The sequence below is a fragment of the Macaca fascicularis genome, chromosome 4 (assembly GCF_037993035.2).
Source record: "Macaca fascicularis isolate 582-1 chromosome 4, T2T-MFA8v1.1".
In the NCBI taxonomy this organism is placed as follows: domain Eukaryota; kingdom Metazoa; phylum Chordata; class Mammalia; order Primates; family Cercopithecidae; genus Macaca; species Macaca fascicularis.
In genome coordinates, this window is record NC_088378.1 from 4,589,033 (window position 1) to 4,609,383 (window position 20,351).

Sequence of the window (20,351 nt, forward strand, 5' to 3'; positions counted from 1 at the left end):
CCCCACCCCCGGCTTCCTGCAGAGCCCGCCTGTGTTCATGAGCCCTGTGTCTTCTGCCCAGGCCTTTGCTTTTACTTTGAGAGAAATCTTTCTGATTCCACTATGTCCTTTCTGCCTTTGGGGTCTTTGTGGTGAGTGAATAGATTCCAGGTTTGCTTTCATTAACTCCCGGAAACTCTTTGGTGCTCACACTGGCTGTAGCTATTGGAGGCTATAACTGGGGAGAGGTGGGCAATGGAGATGTGAACCCCCAAAATCTCAGACAGGTCTCAGTTAATTTAGAAAGTTTATGCCAAGGTTGAGGACATGCACCTGTGACGGCCTCAGGAGGTCCTGACAACATGTGCCCAAGGTGGTCAGAGGACCATTTGGTTTTGTACATTTTAGGGAGACATAGGACATCAGTCAACATACATATGAACACTGGTTCAGTCTGGAAAGGTTGGACAACTGGAAGCAAAGGTGGGAAGACTCTTCGGTCTTCAGCGGGGTGGGGCTTCCGGGTCAAAGGTAGATAAGAGACAAATGATCACATTCTTCTGAGTTTCTGACGAGCCTCTCCAAAGGAGACAATCAGATCTGCACTGATCTCAGTGAGCAGAGGGGTGACTGAATAGGATGGGAGGCAGGCTGGCCCCAAGCAGCTCCCAGCTTGACTTTTCCCTTTAGCTTAGTGATGTGGGGGCCCCAGGATTTATTTTCCTTTCACAGAGACGTTCTTTGTAACATCTTCCTTGTGAATCGTTTTGCTTTTCCTCCGTACATTCATTCTCCTCTGCCGCAGAGCCAGGGTAGTAGATACAAGAGCTCCATCCGGCAATCTCCAGAGGCTGTTGGGAGCATCCTAATGACGTCATGCCGATGCTCGTGTGAGGTTTTGCCCTTCAGAGTGTCCTCTCCGGTGCATAACTGCAGCCGTGTTTAATAAAACAAGCTCTCTTATTTTTATCTACATCAGGAACTATTTTTTCAGGAATGAATGGATAAAATGTTTTAATAAAAAAGTATATCAAAGCTTCTAAAAGTCACATCAAGGGGTTACACAGACCCAGCTGCCGGCCTCTCCCCTGGGATGAGCAGTGTCCTCATCGCATCGTCCCCAATGAATCGGCCGTGAGTCACACGACTCCACCAGTGGCCTCCTGCAGTCCCCACCTGGTGGACTGTCTTGAGCATCTGCTGCCACCAAACACTTCTTTCACATTTCCTGATTTCTCTCTCTGTCTCCTCTGGGTCTTCCTATTGCGGACCACATCATGGTACATCCTCTCTCCCTCCTCCTTCAGAACAACAATACCCTCACCGAGGTCCTCACCACGGTCCTCCTCTCATCCTCCATATCCTCCAGTGGTCCTCGGGCACCGTGGGCTGCTGCCTTGGGGTGGGTGTTTGCATCTGTTATTTCCAGCAAAGCTCCAAACCAAGTCTTTTCCTGAGCCCTGCATGTCCTCAGCACTCAACGGGCCAAGAGTGCAGGTGGCCTGTTCTCTCCCTGCCCACCACCTGACTTCTCTCCTGGCTAATTTCTCCACCAGTCACCCATGCAGAGGGCTAGGATGATGCAGCTCTCTCCTTTTTATTCCCACCAGCTGAGAGGTCGTGAGGTCTCAGTTCTCCCTCCTCCAGGCCAGACCTGTCCCTCTGCAGGGCTGGATAGCAGGATCCCTTTGCCCCATTCTAGCCACATTGCCCATTCCGGCCCTGTTGCTATTGCATCCTCCACATGACCTCTTAAATCTAGAGGCCCTAAACATGTGCTGTGTGAAAGTCCTCTCCAAGGTCTCTCGGCTCTGCAAGCTCCCACGTCCCTGCCCACAGGCCTCATCAGTGTGGCGCTGCAGCTCTGTGCGCCATCCCACCTGCATCCCTGAGGGTACCCCAGCTGCCACCCTTCAGGGCCATCCCTTGGCCTGTATCCTCCTGCCTGAGCACCTGGAGGCTCCCGGGTCCCCTGTAAGGCTTAGCTCCTCCTCTGTGAAAACCTCCCGGGCCGTTTCCAGTTCCCCCAGCATGCACAGCTCCCCCAGCACACAAGGGGTGGGGCTGGTCACCCTCTGGTGGCCCCTTGCTGCCATCACCTCAGAGTGTCTCCCCACAGGGCTCTCACTTCCTGGAGGGCAGAGCCTGCCTCTTCACATTCCAAATGCCCAGCACAAAGGAGACTGAGAAGCAGTGATGGGAAAGGAGTGGGCCCAGGAGAAGAGGTGGGAGAGGAAAGAATTTGAGGCCAAGTGGCAAGAATTGTGACCTCACCATTCAGCTGTCTGATTTGCAAAAGGGCTAGGAAGACGGAGCCTACCTTTGCTCCCACATCTCCCCGACATCCGTGATCCTATGGCCTATTTTCCAGTTTACCTACATAGAGAAGAAAACTACCCTGACCAGCACACAGAATCCAGATCACTAAGACATGAACTCACAAATGATAAACAGGAGCGGGTGCAAGACTAAATTCCGTAGGAGAGCCTTCCAAAAAGGTTTGCACACAATGACTACAATCAGAGAGGAAGAAAAGAATCTCTAAACTCCGGGGTCATTACTCTAGAGAGAAAATCACAGCCAGGGGTACAAAATTGTATTCTGTGAAAGTGTTCTGTGCTCTCCTGGCTTCTGAACACAGTCCTCCGCTTTAACAACTGGGGTAGTGGTTTCCATTCATGGCCCCTCTCATTAAATCTCCTTCAGCCCAGGTTGTTTGCTTCCCCTTTTGCCTCCCCAGCAGTTTGTCTCCTGTGCCGCAGTCCATGCTGCCCCTGTGTCCAGGAGGACAGTGCACACACGCTGGCTAGGACCTACACCAGGCCTTCACCCAGTGGAGGGGGGCAGGCAGGGGTCTGCTTCCTCCAGGCCACCAGGAGCTATCTAACTTTGAGCAATGCTTTTTACTGCAGTGAGCCTGTTTCCTCTTCTGTAAGAACATGGGGTTGAACTGCATGCTCCCCAAGGTCTTTTAAGCAATAAAATCCTGATTCCGTTAGTTGAGGCGGAAGGAGGAACCCCCGTGTCCCCTTGGGCGTAAGTGATAAGAAGTCGTTCCCGCACCCTCCACCTTGGTGTTTTGGTCTCCAGGGATTAGGAACTGCAAGGACCACTGGGGAAGGAGGTACTGAGGTTCAGGGGAGACGCACAGCACCACCTGCTGTGTGCCTACTCGATGCCCGTCTAGACTGTAAGGCAAGCTTGTCCAACCCACAGCTTGTGGGCTACGTGGGGCCCAGGATAGCTTTTAATGCAGCCCAACACAAATTTGTAAACTTTCTTAAAAGATGATGAGATTTTTGGTGATGTTTTAAAGGTCATCAGCTATCGCTAGTGTTAGTGTATTTTATGTGTGGCTCAAGACAGTTCTTCTGGTGTGGCCCAGGGAAGTCAAAAGATTCGACACCCCTGCTCTAAGGAATGTCACAGGACCACAGTGATGACAAGGGTCTGGGGTTAGAAGAGGGATGGGCAGAGCAGTGGAACAGCAAGGAGAGATCAGAAAAAAAGAAAAAGAAAACAAACGAGGATCTGAGCATATAATACAGGTGTCACTGCAATGACACCTGAGGCAGCACAGTGTGGGCTGGCCCCGTGTTGTTGTGGCACACACATCACCTCACAGTTTTCTCAGGCAGCCCCAGGAGGTGGGAGCTGTCTCATCTGGTTAGCATATGAGGAAACTGAAGTCAAGAGTAGGACACAGTGATGCTGACAGTGAGCTGGAGTGCAGGGCCAGACACCACGGTCACCACCCGGCCCCCGGAGACACTATTACAGACCAAACGGGAAAGCAAAACTGTCCCAGCACCAAAGACAAAGGCAGACTTCAGAGAGCCTGAATCCTAGGTGTGAGCATTAAAACCAGGAGTTGAGACAGTGAAGCTCAGGGACCCAGGAATGAGGAAGGACTTTCTCTTTATAACTGTGGTAAGACCTATATAACATAATATTGATCACTTTAACCACTTGTAAGTGAACAGTTCAGTGACATGAATACATTCACAATGTTGTCCTCACCAATATTACACCCAAAACCTTTTTATCATCCCAAATGGAAACAGTGACTTCCCATTCTCCCTCTTCCAGCTCTTGTTCACCACGATTCTGCTTTCTGTCTCTCTGAATCTGACTACTCTGGGTAGCTCTTATAGTGGGATCATACAATAGTTGTCTTCTTGTGTCTGGCTTATTTCACTTAGTATAATGTCCTGAAGTTTCATTCATATTGTGTGTTAGAATTTTACCCTTTTTTAGAGCTGAATAATATCCCATTGTATGTGTGTGTGTGTGTGTGTGTGTGTGTGTGTGTGTGTTTACTACAGCATCACATTTTGTTCATCTGTTGATGGACACTTGGGTTGATTCCTCCTTTGTCTGTTGTAAATAATGCTGCCACGAACATGGGTAGATGAACCTGTTCAAATCCATGCTTTCAGTTTTTTTGGATGTGTATCCTCTGAGCAGAATTGCTGGGTCACACGGTAATTCTGCTTCTTTGTGAGGAACTACCACACTATTTTCCACAGTGACTGTGCCATTTTACACTGTCATCAGCTATGCACAATGGTTCAAGTTCTCCACATTCTCCCAGTTTGTTATTTTCTATTTTCTTCTTATTATTGTAGCATTCTTGGTGAAAAATTTCTCTTTTTTTTTTTTTTGAGACGGAGTCTTGCTCTGTCCCCTAGGCTGGAGTGCAGTGGCGCGATCTCAGCTCACTGCAAGCTCCGCCTCCCGGGTTCACGCCATTCTCCTGCCTCAGCCTCCCTAGTAGCTGGGACTACAGGCGCCCGCCACCACGCCCGGCTAATTTTTTTTTTGTATTTTTAGTAGAGATGGGGTTTCACTGTGTTAACCAGGATGGTCTTGATCTCCTGACCTGGCGATCCACCTGTTTCGGCCTCCCAAAGTGCTGGGATTACAGGTGTGAGCCACTGTGCCCGGCCAAGAATTTCTTAAATAAAACTTTAGCAGTGTGTGTATCACAAGTCCTAAATATGGATAAATTTAAATACCTGACCCATGATACAACACTTACCATATTTGTCCCAATAGAAATGTTTGAAGAAATTTTCTCCCGTCACTCATGGGGCTGTGTGAGGTCCCGGATACTGCCCTGGGTATAGCAGCTTGCTCAGGGGAATACTAAAGCTATTCTTACTCAAGTGGTGCTCTTTGTTTGTTTGTTCATTTGTTTTTGCATCAAAACTAATTACATCTGTATTCCCAGATGGCCAGACTTGAGATAGTGTGAGCACTAAGAAGAATATTTAACTGTTGTAACACACTAAATTCAACAGAAAGTACATGGTCCATGGTTATCTTCATGGAGAGGGAGAGAAGGAATCTTCCTCTTGATTTCCAGTTCCATCAGAAATGTGTGAACATGGCTGTTCTGTAGCCCTGAATGATTCAGGCAGGGATCACATATGTATGCTAACACCATTGGATGAAGGATTGCTAGGGAACCCACAGATCACTCCATGCCAGGTATTAGCCCACAGATGCTTGTTACTTACAAAGGGACATGAAGACCTTTTCCATGGAGAGATGGTGACCTGCCACCTCAACCACCCATCACGTTTAGCATCACAGAGAGGGCGAGCCCAGCAGGCACCCTTGATCTGAGGAGGCTAAAGTACAGGCATCACCTGGTGACCAAAAATGTTTATCCCCAATCTTATCACGCCTCCAGTTTACAAGAAATACAAGCGTTATAGAAAGCAATTGAGCAATGATCAGACGAACCCAGAATGTGGAACATTCTACAGACAAAAACTGACCTGGACTTCCCAAAAAGTCCATGAAAAAATACAGGGCGAGGGAAATAAGTGTGGGACCATTGTCTTCTAGGAGCAAAACAAAGACATTTAACAACCAGTATAATTGAATTGGATACCTAGGTCGGGAAAACGCCATGGAGGGGAGGACTGAATATAGATTGGATGTTAGATGTATCATGGAGTGATTGCTGGTTTTCCTATGTGTGACAGTAGGTGTTAGAGTTATGCTAAGAGACTGTCCCTATTCTTAGGAGACACCTGCACATGCACCTCAGAGTAACATGTCGTGCTGCCTACAGTTTATTTTTAATTTTTTGGAGAGCTAGAGATGCGTTTTATATATATGTGTGTGTGTGTGTATATATATGTGTGTGTATATATGTGTGTGTGTGTATATATGTATATATGTGTGTGTATATATATATATATAAAATATAGTTTGAGAGAGAGAAAGCAAATATATTAAAATGTAAGCAGTTGTTAAATCTAGGATTATTGTACAACATTTTTTTTTTTTTTTGAGACGGAGTCTCGCTCTGTCGCCCAGGCTGGAGTGCAGTGGCTGGATCTCAGTTCACTGCAAGCTCCGCCTCCTGGGTTTACGCCATTCTCCTGCCTCAGCCTCCCGAGTAGCTGGGACTACAGGCGCCGCCACCTCGCCCGGCTAGTTTTTTGTATTTTTAGTAGAGTCGGGGTTTCACCGTGTTAGCCAGGATGGTCTCGATCTCCTGACCTCGTGATCTGCCCGTCTCGGCCTCCCAAAGTGCTGGGATTACAGGCTTGAGCCACCGCGCCCGGCCAACTTTTTCAAGTTTTGTATGTGTTTGAAATGTTTTAATGAAAAGTTGGCAGGAATTAGATCTAATATTTCGTGTTCAGTGTTCCTCAGAACTCTTATTTCCTGCCTCATGAAAGCCTCTATCTTTCTACTCTGCAGTTCGGGACCGAGTGAGATCGAAGATGGAGAGGGACATCCTGGCAGAGGTGAATCACCCCTTCATTGTGAAGCTCCATTATGGTAAGTAGAGTCAAAATGACACTTTAGAGAGGACCCAGGGCAACCTTCTGCAGATCAAAGAAAATTGAAAAAGAAATAACAGATCAGAAAGAAGACAATCTTTCCCATACCATGGAGTCCTGCCCTGCCTGGGGATGAAGGTGCCTTCTATCCTGATCGCTTAGTCTCTTCTGTATTTATTTTCTTTGAAAGAGCAAGAAGCCCTGTTTTCATCTCAAAGATCTAATTTTGATGGGATATCCATTATTAAATTGTTACCATACCATTGATAATCTCAACCTAGATTGGGGTGAATCTATGACTTATTTTTGTGTTGTTTTAGAATAAAAAGCTCTATGACCCAATAATTTCTTTAAACCAGAAATGGTAACACCTTCTTCATTTCAAATGAATATCATGTTTAAAGATAGTAGCTCATTGACCCCTCAAAACTTCCATTCAAGGTAGCTTATTATTTTCATGTTTCGAGGCTCAAATAATTAACCAAAGGCCAGACAGCTGCTTTGCCACACAACTTCTCTTCATTTGCTGTCTGCCTTTTTATCCCAGTAGAGAAGCAGTAAGTGAAATCTTCAAATTAAAAAAAGATGGGATGAGATGGTGGCTGCAGACTCATGGCTTACTGCATTAAACTTTCCCACCTAATAATCCAGATGAGCTAAGCACAGAAGGGAACAACAATAAAACCAGTAGTTTGTTCTTGGTTGCAAAGGACAAGGTGGTGTGTCTGGGAGGTGTTAGTGAGATTTGCGTGAATCTGAGGACAGGATGAAGGAGGCCTGCAGAAGCTGGGCATACCCTGCTGTTCCTTCTGGGCCATGGACAGTGCAGTTGCAAACCTCTGCCTCCTGGCAGAGGAGGTCGCAGAGGCTGGCTTTCCAAAACTCTGTCCTCTCCACTGCTGCCCAGCGGCTGGTGTCACGTCCCATCCCACAGGTCATTTATGTTACTTGCTAGCGTGTTTTCTGAAGAAATTTAAGAACTGAGTGTCCTACAAAGAGCTTTAAACAGACCTCCACATCACCTCGGTGGTGACCCAGCATCTCCACCTGCCTATCAAGCCCAGGATGAAGCATTTAATGCGCACTCAGTTTACACAGTTCTGGCAGAGGGCTTTCTAGCTAGAGGCTGTGTTTCCAAAACCCCCACATTTATGATGTTTCTCGCATTTACTTTTAGAAAATAAAACGTTTTCTAGTATGCAGGGATATTGGGATCCCTTCCAGCCACACCTCCTATGTAGATAAAATAGACACCACGCGGTGCCTCACCAGTGCTGCCGCAGCAGTCATTGTCACAGCAGCGATGGTGACGGGCTTCTCTAGACCCTCCCGTGCTCATGCGCCCTCTCAACAGAGGCAGGTCCTTGCTGAGGGTGGGCAGGAGCTGTGTAGCCTGCCTGTGGCCTGAAACAGAAAGTCTGTAGTTGCAGCTCACAGTGACCAGACCTCGGACGTGAGCCCCATTGTCTTGATGTACAAATAACTGGGCCGACCCGTCACCAGAACTGCCGAGAGAGGAAGGCAGGGGGTTCCCTGGTACCAGAGTGGAGTTCTGTAGGAAGAAGGCACTTCCATAGGGCAGAAAGGACACGTCCTCCGAAGCAGAGCCACCTTCAGGCTGCTCACTAATGCATTACGACGAAAGCCAGCAACGACAACAGCTTGAATATGCACATCTTTCTCCCCGTGTATCTTTCAATTCCTTTGCAATTGAAAAAGGGAAGGAGGGGAGAAAAAAGAAAGATGAAAAAAATCTCAAGACCCCCTAAAACAGTGAGAGAGGGGCAGCCCTCACAGTGTCAGACCCCCTCTACTGGATGCGGGGTCCTGCCATTTCTCAAGTCGCTCAGCCTCCCGGAGTAAGCGGCACCTTGAGCAGGGAGAAGCCAGAGCCACAGGACATTCGACAACCTGCCAAAATGCGGGTCTCTCTCCCCCACAGCCTTTCAGACAGAAGGAAAGCTCTACCTGATCCTGGACTTCCTGCGGGGAGGGGACCTCTTCACCCGGCTCTCCAAAGAGGTGAGCAGCCACCACATTATACAGGAGGCGGGCAGGAGCTTCTGTCTAGGACTAGAGGGAAGGAGGGGTGGAGAGCACTGAGAGGAGATGAGCACGTGCAAGAGTGCGTGTGTGTGTGGGGTGCATGTGTGAGTGTGTATGAGAGTGCGTGTGTGTGTGGGGTACATGTGTGAGTGTGTATGAGAGTGCGTGTGTGTGTGTGGGGTGCATGTGTGAGTGCGTGCAAGAGTGCGTGTGTGGGAGGGGTGTACGTATGTGTGCAAGTGTGCATGTGTGATGTGGGGGTGTGTGGGTGAGACTGCGTGTGCATGTGTGGGGTTTGCAGGGGGGTGTGTGAGCGCGCGTGCATGTGTGCGGTGTGTGTGTTTGCGTGTGCGTGGTGTGTGGGGGTGTGTGCATGGTGTGTGGGGTTGTGTGTGCATGGTGTGTATGAATATGAGTGTGTGTGCATGTTTGGGTTGTGCATGTGTCATGTGGGATAAGTGTGTGGTATGTGTGTGATGTGTGTTGTGTGTATACGTCAGGTGTGTGATTTGTGGTGTATGTGATGTGTGCTGTGTGTGGTGTGTGTACTATGTGTATATGTGGGGGGTGTGTTTGGCATGCTGTGTACATGTGTGGGGTTGGTGTGTGTGGTATGCTATGTGTGGGGTGTGTGGTATGCTGTGTGCATGTGTGCATATGTAGGATGTGTGTATGTGTGGGGTTTGTATGTGTGTGGGGGTGTGTGTGCTATATGTGGTATGTGCTTTGTGTGATGGGGCGTGTGTGTGTGTTTGACATCCTGTGTGCCTGTGTAGGGTGTGTATATGTATGAGCTGTGTGTGTATGCTGTATGTGGTATGTGTGGCGTGTGCTATGTGTGATGGGGGTGTGTGTGTGTGTTGGGCATGCTGTGTGCATGTGTAGGGTTGTGTGTATGTGTGTTGGTGTGCGTGTATGCTGTATGTGGTATGTATGGTGTGTGCTATGTGTGATGTGGGGTGTGTGTGTGTGTGTTTAGTGTGCTGTGTGCATTGCTGGCTGGTTCTAAGGAAGCTGCACAAGTGGCCCTAGCAATCGTCTCAGGTGACACCAGCAGTGCCCCTGCAGCTCCAGTACCATAAGTCACACTGTTGACCTCTCGGCTAGAGCAGATGGAAGGCGCAGGTCAGTGGATAGGAGCGGCTGGGAAAGACTCACAGGGTCTGACTTTCCGTCCTGGGAAGAGGGAGGTATTGCTAAGCCGCCGCACATTGGCGCTGTTTACTGCACACCCCAGGGCTTCTCCTTGACCTCCAGTGCCTTAGGTGGGAACTCTCCAGGATGCAACTTTACCGCATCCCGAGAGCCCCGTGGCCCTGATTGACATGAAAAGCACCCCACTTCATGGTATGGCAAAAGGCATATTCCGCCCATGGCAGTGCCAGTGCCAGGCTTTCCATTCTGACGATCCTGCTTGTTTGTCTTGTACACAAAGGAGGAGTGGCCAAGGTGCTTTCACAGCAACAGTGGCCTTCACGCTCCCCACTCCCTTTTCCCCACCTTCCCCTTTTCAGCAGGAGACCCCTCTGTCTTGCACAAAGCCCCAGAAGAACAGTAAACCAAGGCAGAGCTGCTCGTGAGGCGGGCCCAGAGGGTCCCAGAGACCATGGCTGCCCTGTCCCTCTGCGTCTATCAGTCCCTCGGGCAGTGGTGCACGTATCTGTGGGACTCCGTGCACGGAGGAAAAACACTAGGCTGGGAGAACCTGATCCAATCTCTACACGAAGCCCTTTGGCCCCTTCCTGTGCCACCTGCTGTGCGCCCGTTTCCAAAGATGCTGGAGCCTGGCATCTGCCCATTCCTCATGTGGTATCATCTGTTGGTTTGTCCCCTCCCCTCTCATCCACAGGGAGTCAGTCCATTTGGGGTCTGGTTTTGTCCAGCAACTGCTATGACACGCCTGTGGTTGGGCGCCCTGACCAAAAAGACAACAGTAATCAGCGAAAAGCCCAGCAACTCTCACGTGGGAATGTGTCTCCCCTGAGGGCCTTTATTTCAGAGTAGGCGGAAAGTTGTCCAGGGCAGGCACCACAGATTCGTGGAGTTGGTGGGAACCTGCGGAATGTCTTTTCCTTGGGTCCTCATTCAGCAAGTACAGGGCCCAGCATCTTACGGGGATGGTCACTGTGCCAGTGAACCTGCAGGACTCACACCATGAGGTGTTTCCTTTCTATGGAGAAATGTCCTGCTTTTGTCCTTGGGGGTTACACTAAGAGCTGGGGGAGTGGAAAGGCAGGTTTGCCTCTGAGCTCTAAATTGTACACACAACCCATGGTGGGCCACATGTGGATATGCCAAGTCAGAGGAAAGAACCAGGCCACCAGCAGAATGTGCTGTCAGCCAGTCCACTGAGCACGTGAACCAACCTAGAAAAGAAACATCCATCCGGGAAAGGCGCTGGCCAAGCGTGGAATGGAGGACAGGGACTCAGGGGGCTGGAGGGTGGCTGGAACATACATCCGGGAAAGGCGCTGGCCAAGTGTGGAACGGAGGACAGGGACTCAGGGGGCTGGCGGGTGGCTGGAACATACATCCGGGAAAGGCGCTGGCCAAGTGTGGAACGGAGGACAGGGACTCAGGGGGCTGGCGGGTGGCTGGAACATACATCCGGGAAAGGCGCTGGCCAAGCGTGGAAAGGAGGACAGGGACTCGGGGGACTGGCGGGTGGCTGGAACATCCATCCGGGAAAGGCGCTGGCCAAGCGTGGAACGGAGGACAGGGACTCGGGGGGCTGGCGGGTGGCTGAAACATACATCCGGGAAAGGCGCTGGCCAAGCGTGGAACGGAGGACAGGGACTCGGGGGGCTGGCGGGTGGCTGGAACATACATCCGGGAAAGGCGCTGGCCAAGCGTGGAAAGGAGGACAGGGACTCGGGGGGCTGGCGGGTGGCTGGAACATACATCCGGGAAAGGCGCTGGCCAAGCGTGGAAAGGAGGACAGGGACTCAGGGGACTGGCAGGTGGCTGGCACCCACTGGCCACTGTCGGGACGTGGAGCCTGCATGTCCAGCCCCGTGGAGGAACCCCCTGTGTGAAGTGTGTGCCCAGCCATCAGCCTGACGCCACTCACCATTCAGGCACCCTGGCCACCCTTCTAGTTTTGTGCTTGCTGGGCAGCCTTCTGGCTGTGTGCTGATAATTCAGTAATCATGCGGACTTGTAGTCTCCATAATGTTGATTTCTCCTGACGAATATAGAAAATGGCTTGTGGGCATGATTTGGCTTCCTTGTAAGGGGGTCTACAAAAACTATGTGCTGATTCTAACAAGTCGAGGGTGGGGATGAGTCATTGTGGGACGATGGCTTTGGGGTCTGTTGGGCTCCGAGGCCTCATGCATATTTCGGCTGGCCTGAGTGAGCCCCCAGCACATGGACACTTAGGCCATCCCTGCCTGATCACCTCCAAGCCCTGAGCTGTCCCTGCCACATGGGATCCTGGAATGTGGCCGCCCACCCCAACACCCAGACCCCTCCCCGTCCCGCCCCCTCGGCTTGGGGCACCCATAGCCGACTCTGCACCACCTGTGGGTGGTCTTTGGTAGAACCAATCCCACTTTGAGTTGACAGCAGGTTACGCAGGCTACTAGTTTGCATCAACCCAAGGAGTGGAGATAGATAATCCATGGGGAAAGTGATTCGAGACCCATTTTCAGTCACCTCATCAAGCCCTCACAGAGTTACTTGTGTTAAACTTGTTATGAATTCACATCATTAGCACTCATATTGGAACATAAACCCAGAAACCTACTCCAGAGCCAAATGACTTGCAGGGGCGAGAAGGACATAGAGAGGAGAGGCTGAATCTCAGCACCCCACTCTCAAGGCGGCATGAGTCACCTTTGCAGGAAGCCCTCGTCTCCATCCACTGATCTTAGAACTGCAGAGGGAACTTACTTTTCTATGAGAAGAGTCAGAAGACCACTGTGGGGGGCCACAGCGTTCCACAGAGCAAACCGACCCCAGTGTGGACTCTCCGTCTCTCTGGCAGCGTTCTTTAAAACACACCAGCCATAAAACAAGTTAAATGTTTTTGTTTGTTTTTTTCTTACTAGGTCATGTTCACAGAGGAGGATGTCAAGTTCTACCTGGCTGAACTGGCCTTGGCTTTAGACCATCTCCACGGCCTGGGGATCATCTACAGAGATCTGAAGCCTGAGAAGTAAGTGAGAAAAAACCAGGGCTGACTTCCCCACGCCCATCAGCTCCGTGTTTTTTGCTGGCCCGTGTTGGTAGCCGCTGCTAGATATTTATTTCCTAAATGAGGACGTATCAGAGAGCAGACTGGGTAGACTCGTGTGCCGGCAGGACTGGCTCAGCCATCGGGTGGAGGTGTGGCCTTGCTGATTTGCATAGGAAACGCCCAGGCCCGTTCCCACCTGACGCTCATAAGGCCTGAGGGAGGCCAGGCTCAGGTGTGTGTCTGTGATGTACAGGAAGCCAGAGCTGGAGAAGGGCACGCCCACCACCCTGACCCACATTCCCGCCCTCTCTCCTGGGTGAGGCTCATCTGGCCACTGGGGACCATCTCAAACATGGCTACCTCCAGGGCAGTTTCTCCTCCTCTGTCATCCCTTCCCCGCCGTCCTCCAGATTCAGGAAGCCCTTTCATCTACTTCAGGAAGCCCCCCGAATGTGGTCAATGAACCTCTACTCAGTTACGCGTCGACCCCACCTCTAGGTACCCAGTCAGATCAGCTCGCCCAAGAACGTATCTAAAAGACAATGGCCCCAGAATTCCCTGAGTCCACTGAGATTTGTGTATCCTTGGCAATGGTGACCCATGAGGCTATGATTTCTAGGATATTTTGCTAATCTGTTCTAAATTTTTGAACAATAAAGTCCCTCCAAAATAATAGTGTTCCCATTTTCCTTGTGTTGTTGTTGTTTTTACATTTTCTTTGTAGACCCGACACATAACTAGGAGTGATCCACTTAGGAAAGACGAGATTTGGAGGATGGTATTTTAGGTTGAGTTGACCTCAGCAGTATCCCTGAGGTGAAGTAGCTGATTATCTCACTCACTCTTCACTGCCCTGAGGGGCTGATTAATGCCACCCACCCAGACCAGGGCCCACAGCCGCCCCTAGATGAGGCATCACCTGGTGGCCTGGTGAGACTGACCAGCCTTGGGTACCACCAGGCAGCCCCGAGCCTGTGAGCTAAGACCAAGGGGGCCCTGGGGTCTGCAAACAGGTCTCAGGTCTCAGCTGCTACTCCACATGCCTGCCCTGTCACCTGCGTGGTACTGAGAAAAGACAAGCCCTGCTCTGAAGCTGGTGGTGTCAGATGCAGCTGTCATTTATGGGAAACAGCTGGGTTTACCCAGAAACCAGGTCACATCCCATATCCACCACAGGATGTAAAATGCATTTGCCCATGTGCTTGATGATCTGACTTCACCACCAGTCTGTGGAAAGCCACAGCTGCACATGTGAGTTGAATACGTGTGTAAATACAGCTGGAGCATCCCTCATCTGAAAGTCCAAAATCTGAAATGCTCCAAAATCCAAAACTTTTTGAGCCCCAATGTGACACCCCCCAGTGGAAAATTCCACACATAAGCACTTAACACAAACGTGATTTCATACACAAAATTATTTAAAATATTCTGTAAATTAGCTCCAGGTGATGTGTAGAAGGCATATATGAAACATAAATGAATTTTGTGCTCAGACTTGTGGCCCATCTCCAACATATCTCATTATATATAAGTAAATATTCCAAAATCCCCAAATCCTAAACACTGGTCTCAGACATTTCAGATAAGGGATGCTCAACGTAGAATCATAAAAGACTTTATCTGGAGTAATCCCATGAAGAGAGTAGCCTCCTAGCAGCTGCTGTCTCCCCCCAAGAGCTACAGCACAAGGCCAGATTTCCATTTCAAAGTGGGTCTGACCTAGAAGAACCCCGTGGTGCCGAGCCCTGGGCCTCCCCTTTCACCCCTCCCTAATTGGGGGGTGATTGCAGAGCCTGGCCTGTCACCTTGGGTCCTTGCAAAGGTCATCCCAGAAGTTAACCTCGTGTTAATTACCCTCTAAGTTGGAGTCCTGTGTTGTGAGTCTGTGTTGTGAGTCTGTGTTGTGAGTCTGTGTTGTGAGTCTGTGTGGACGTTGCCACTGCTCCTCCTCCCGTGGCCCTGGCTGTTGATGCCTGTGTGTTAGACGCACACCCCGTGCATCTACTCAGGCCCGGAGTGCCGGTTCTCGTTACTCCTGAAGGTCAGCATGATCCTATAGCTAAAACTAGCCTTATTTAATTGCAGACTTGAAGGAAAAGGTTGTGTTGTTCAATTAGAATTATTAGAAAATTAATCTTGAAAGGTGCTTAATTCTGGGCAAAGATTGAATATGCCCAAAAGGCAAATATGAAAACATTTGCCTTGTTCATTATAAATTGTTATCTTAATGATATGCTGTAACTTTTCCTTCCCATTTCCAGAAAATAGTAGGTTTTGTTTTTTTAACTCCGTGGCAGATTTTTTTTAATTGTAGAAAAATACACAAGACTTTTACAGTTTTAACCACGTTTAAGTGCCCAGTTCAGTGGCATTAAGCACATTCCCATTGCTGGACCACCATCCCCGCTGTCCATCTCCAGAACTGTTTCATCTTGCAGAACTGAAGCTCTGGCCCCCTGCACAGTATGCACAGTAGCTCCCCAGCCCCCGGCACCCACCATCTACTTTCCATCTCTGTGACTCCGACTCCTCTAGGGTCCATACATTTTATATTTGTAAAATCATATAACACCTGATGTTTCGGGATGGGCTTATTTCGTCGAGCATGATGTCTTCCGGGCTCCGCTGTGCTGTAGCGAGTCAGGCTCTCCTTCCTTTCACAGGTTTCTATAAAGGTGTCACAGATTAATCCTCCAAGCCTTGCCTGTTTCCAGCCCACTTCCTGGTCCCTTTAGGGCGAGGCTGGTACCTCCCAGCATCTGGAAGAACAGGATTTAATTACAGCCAAATAAATACATAAATAGGGAAAGTTTGGGGCCACAGGGGTGTCAAGGTATCACAGCCCAGACTCCAGCCTCACGTTCAGGGAAGAAGGGATTTACGCCTGCACCCAGCCCTCTACGGACCCTGCCTCTATTCTCTATGCGGGGTCCACCCCACGGCAGGATACCTGGGAGGAGCAAAGGCAGCTCTCATATCAGGCACGTGGCGTGACAAGGGCTTGGCAGGGAACAAGACAGGGACCCACTGGCCCGCAGGGGTGCCAAGCGGGGAGCAGGTCTCATCCCAAGATGTACCTGCTGAAGCCTGAAGCTCCTTGGTGCCATGGCCCCTGCTTGTGCAGGCTTCACCTGGGATAGGGCTCAAGAGCCAGGGCTGGGATCAGGGGAGGATACATGGGAGAAGAAGGGGGTCTTTGGACATCAAAGGCATCCCGAGTGCAGAAACATTCCTTCTGCGAGGCTCTGGGTCTCCACAGGCCAGGGCGGTCCCAGGACACTCTCCACCTGTGCTTCGTGCACAGCAGTCTGGAGGGCTTCCAGACCTTCCCTGGGGACCCACGAAGGTCTAAAGCCAGCAGTCCGCCAGCTGCAAGAACACACATCCCTTTGTCCAGGAGGTGTGGCACCAAATGCGTTGTTGAGCTGGGAGCTGTGGAGAAGGGAGGCACGATGGGAAAGCCCACTGCACAAGCCATGGGGACCTCCTGGGCCAGCTTCATCAGGGCTCCCTGAAGACATCCGCCCGCAGCTGCCCCGCAGCTCTCCTCTGAGCTCCGCGTGCCCGTCAGCAGGCTGGGTCTCTTTCTAAATCATCTGTTTTCTTTCCCTTTCTTTTAGCATCCTCCTGGATGAAGAGGGACATATTAAGATCACAGGTTTGTAAAAGACAGCAGGCTGCCTCCGTGGCTTCATCTCAGCCCTGGTAACTGGGGACCACCTCAAAGCCCAAGCCCTCTTATTTAGACCACCCTTCCCTTTGCCAGATGCTTGTCTCTGATTTGGCAGAATTTTCTATAGCTATAGACTGGTTATGGCATTGTACATCTTCGTAACGTCCAGAACCATGCAGCTTCCCCAGTGGCCCCTTCTTTTCCCTCTCCCCCGCCAAGCTCTGTTTGCTGGGCTCGTTAGCATTGCTGGGTGTTTAGTTCAGGAGCCCCAGTGCCCAGTGCTGACCTTAGGGCAGACATCTGGTGTCTCGCTGGAGTGTGGCCTGCAATGTGGGTCTTGCTGATGCCCAGTGCCAACCTGAGGGCAGACATGTGGAGTGTCGCTGGAGTGCGGCCTGCACTGCTGTCCTCACTGATGCTGTCCCTGCCTCCTCCTCACTCCCTGGACTGTGGTGGTGGCCACGTGAGTGCCCTCCCTGTTTCTATCTAAGCCACCGGCAAGTTCAGTCAAACTGGAAACAGCTCCTCTAATCTCAGGACACCCCATTTGTATCAGTTCCCTGTTGCCCGAAGGCAAGCTCACGTGGTCCTGCTTTCGCTGAGCAGGGCTCTGCCACACCCACCTGGAAAGGGGGCAGAGCCCACAGAAGGACACTGATGCCCACCTGTGTGGGTACCCCCGAACACACCCAGAGACCGAGGCAGTGTGTGTGCTTTGTTTGCATGTAGATTTCGGCCTGAGTAAGGAGGCCATTGACCACGACAAGAGAGCGTACTCCTTCTGCGGGACAATCGAGTACATGGCCCCCGAGGTGGTGAACCGGCGAGGACACACGCAGAGCGCCGACTGGTGGTCTTTCGGTGTGCTCATGGTGAGCCTGCCCCGACCCTCTTCCGTGCTATGGTGGCTGTTCCCCACGTGGACCCCTGTCCCCAGGTTGGTTCAGAGGTCCCGGAATGCGGAAGAAGGCAGTGCCTGAGGGCTTGGGACACAAGGCAAGTGTCCAGGCCAGGCATTTCCCGGCAGCCTCCTCCCCATCCCGCGTCCCCACCTCAGAAAGCGGGGCTGGGATGCAAACGAGAACGCAGACGTGTGAGGAGTTGAACCCTCTTTATGCTTGGTGCTCTTGGGGCTTAGCGTGATGATTACAAGAGACGCCATGATTTTCGTATTAAAATATTTTTCTTATTTAAACACAGAATCCTTGCACTTAGTTACAAACAGACGTACATGGAGTTAGGCATTTTTGCATCGGCGTCTGGAAAAGTGAATTGTCTCTGTCACGTGTGAACAGACAGAGTGCATAACCGAACCCAGCTTGGACGGGGCCTTCTGCACCGTAGGAACGGTGTGGGCTCCTTTTCCAATCCTCAGAGGACCCTCCCTCCTTCTGCCAATCCCACCCTCCCAGCTGGGCAGGGGGCTCATGACCTCAGGGTGGAGCAGGCGTGCAGTGAGTGCTCTGGAATCTGACCTGGATGACAGTGGGGTTGTGGCATTTCAGGGGTATCCCGCACTCCGGCCTGTGCATCACACGCAGGAGGAAACTGAGGCCGTAAGCACTTTAGGAAATGGTATGAAGGTTGCTCCGCTGGCGTGTGGCGGAACCGTGTGCCTGCCAATCCCAGTTCCCTTCAGAGTTCATGCCGCCTCTCCTCCCACCACACCCCACCCCTCATCCCCTTGCTAGGGAACCCCAGTGCTGAGTCCTGCGGTGTCTCCTGGGGAACCCCCAGCTGGTACCCAAGGCCTCACTGGTCCTTTGCCACTTGGGTCACTTCACTGCACCACTCTCTAGGCTCTGGCCTTGGCCCCAGGAGCTCACAGACCCTGGCTGTGTCCCACGTGCCCGCACGGGCTGCTCACCTCTCCCTGAGGGGCAGACATACATTAGACGAGCTCCGGAGATGGGTGTCCACAGCCTAACCCAGAAAGCCAGTTCGCAGTCAGATGCCCACATCACATTCGTGGCTGCTCCTGCCTGTGGAAGCCCCTTCCCTCCCTGGTCATTCCTGCCTGGTACAGCGAGTCACAACAGAGACAGTCATGCAGTTCAACACGTGAGCACAGGCATGACGCTTGAGAGAATGCCTGCCGCAAAGCGAGGGGCCCACGAGCTCAGCCAGGAGGATGCTGCTGTGGATTTATTTTTTATTATTATTCAGACCTTCAGTGGCACCAGCTAAGGGGCAGGTCCTCTCCATGTGGAGACCACCGAGCTAAGTCCCCCATGGTCACCTCTGATACCACTTCTGCTTTCCTGTCCATGCAGAGAACACTGAGCTAAGTCCCACACGGTCACCTCTGAGACTACCTCTGCTTTCATCTCCATGTGGAGACCACTGAGCTAAGTCTTACCCCACCATCATCTGAGAGCACCTCTGCTTTCATCTCCATGTGGAGACCACCGAGCTAAGTCTACCCCACCATCATCTGAGAGCACCTCTGCTTTCATCTCCATGTGGAGACCACTGAGCTAAGTCTTACCCCACCATCATCTGAGAGCACCTCTGCTTTCATCTCCATGTGGAGACCACCGAGCTAAGTCTACCCCACCATCATCTGAGAGCACCTCTAGCTTTCCTTCCACTGAAAGAGTTTTTCTTTAGATACGTCAGTAAGACAGGTTCGCTTTGCTGTCTTGGAGGTGGCTCCACTCCCTTCCACATATGTCGGTTTCCTGTGTGACCCTGGCTGGTGAGTGGTGGGTGAGGGCAGTGGGGATAGCCTTGTGGAGGCCTCCCACGCTGGTGCAGGTTTTGCTGGCGCAGGGAAGTCTGACATTGCCTTTGCCAGCGCTGGGCTATGGGTCCAAGCTTATAGTCTGTGGCTTCCAGTTCTTATACCCCTCCTGAGAACCCCAAATTCCCCCAGAGAGGGCCACACTGCACACCCAGGCTCCCTGGGCCACACTGCACACCCAGGCTCCCTGAAAGGGCTCCTGGCATCCTCCTGTCTCTGGGTCCTATCCTGTAACTCTGGGCTCACGAGTAGCCCATACAGCAGTGCTTCAGGCCAGCCTTTGTGTAATGAACAAGGTCATAAAATGCTGCCACCCTGCTCTCAGGCGAACCGATATTTAAAAGAACAAGAGGCCAGGCTGGAGTGGAGAGGAGTACCTTAGCAGAGAAAAGCGCAGCCAAAACACCACGTATAAGTCAAAACCAACCGGACTTAGTTTTGTGAGGTTTCTGGGGGGTCGGCAGAGGCGGGAGTTGATATTCTTCTGTTTCTTCTATTAAGGCAACAGATCATAAACCTTTCTCATAATATAAAATATATCTTTAATTTTTTTCTTGTGTTTTTTTTGTTTGTTTGTTTTTGAGACGGAGTCTTGCTGTGTCGCCCAGGCTGGAGTGCAGTGGTGCGATCTTGGCTCACTGCAACCTCCGTCTCCTAGGTTCAAGCAATTCTCCTGCCTCAGCCTCCTAAGTAGCTGGGACTACAGACACCCGCCACACCCAGCTAATTTTTTTTTTGTATTTTAGTAGAGACAGGGTTTCATTGTGTTGCCCAGGCTGGTCTCGAACCCCCAAGCTCAGGCAATCTGCCAGCCTCGGCCTCCAGAAGTGCTAGGATTATAGGAGTGAGCCACCACACCCAGCTTTTCTGGCCTTTATTGCTACAAATTTAAAAAACAAATGGAGAAGCTGAAAGAGAAAAAAA

The 20,351-nt window shown here is 51.0% G+C and overlaps 1 protein-coding gene across 8 annotated transcripts in view; it reads left to right on the forward strand.

The window, feature by feature from the left end:
- The window catches only part of RPS6KA2 (ribosomal protein S6 kinase A2), a 451,568-nt gene that overhangs the window by 349,542 nt on the left and 81,675 nt on the right, over window positions 1-20,351 (forward strand). For all 8 annotated transcript variants that reach the window (XM_045390398.3, XM_045390397.3, XM_045390400.3 and 5 more), the window contains 5 exons: window positions 6,703-6,783; window positions 8,728-8,807; window positions 12,884-12,990; window positions 16,632-16,669; window positions 17,414-17,556. In XM_045390398.3, coding sequence (XP_045246333.1) covers window positions 6,703-6,783; window positions 8,728-8,807; window positions 12,884-12,990; window positions 16,632-16,669; window positions 17,414-17,556 — 449 coding nt within the window. The remainder of the gene's footprint in view (window positions 1-6,702; window positions 6,784-8,727; window positions 8,808-12,883; window positions 12,991-16,631; window positions 16,670-17,413; window positions 17,557-20,351) is intronic.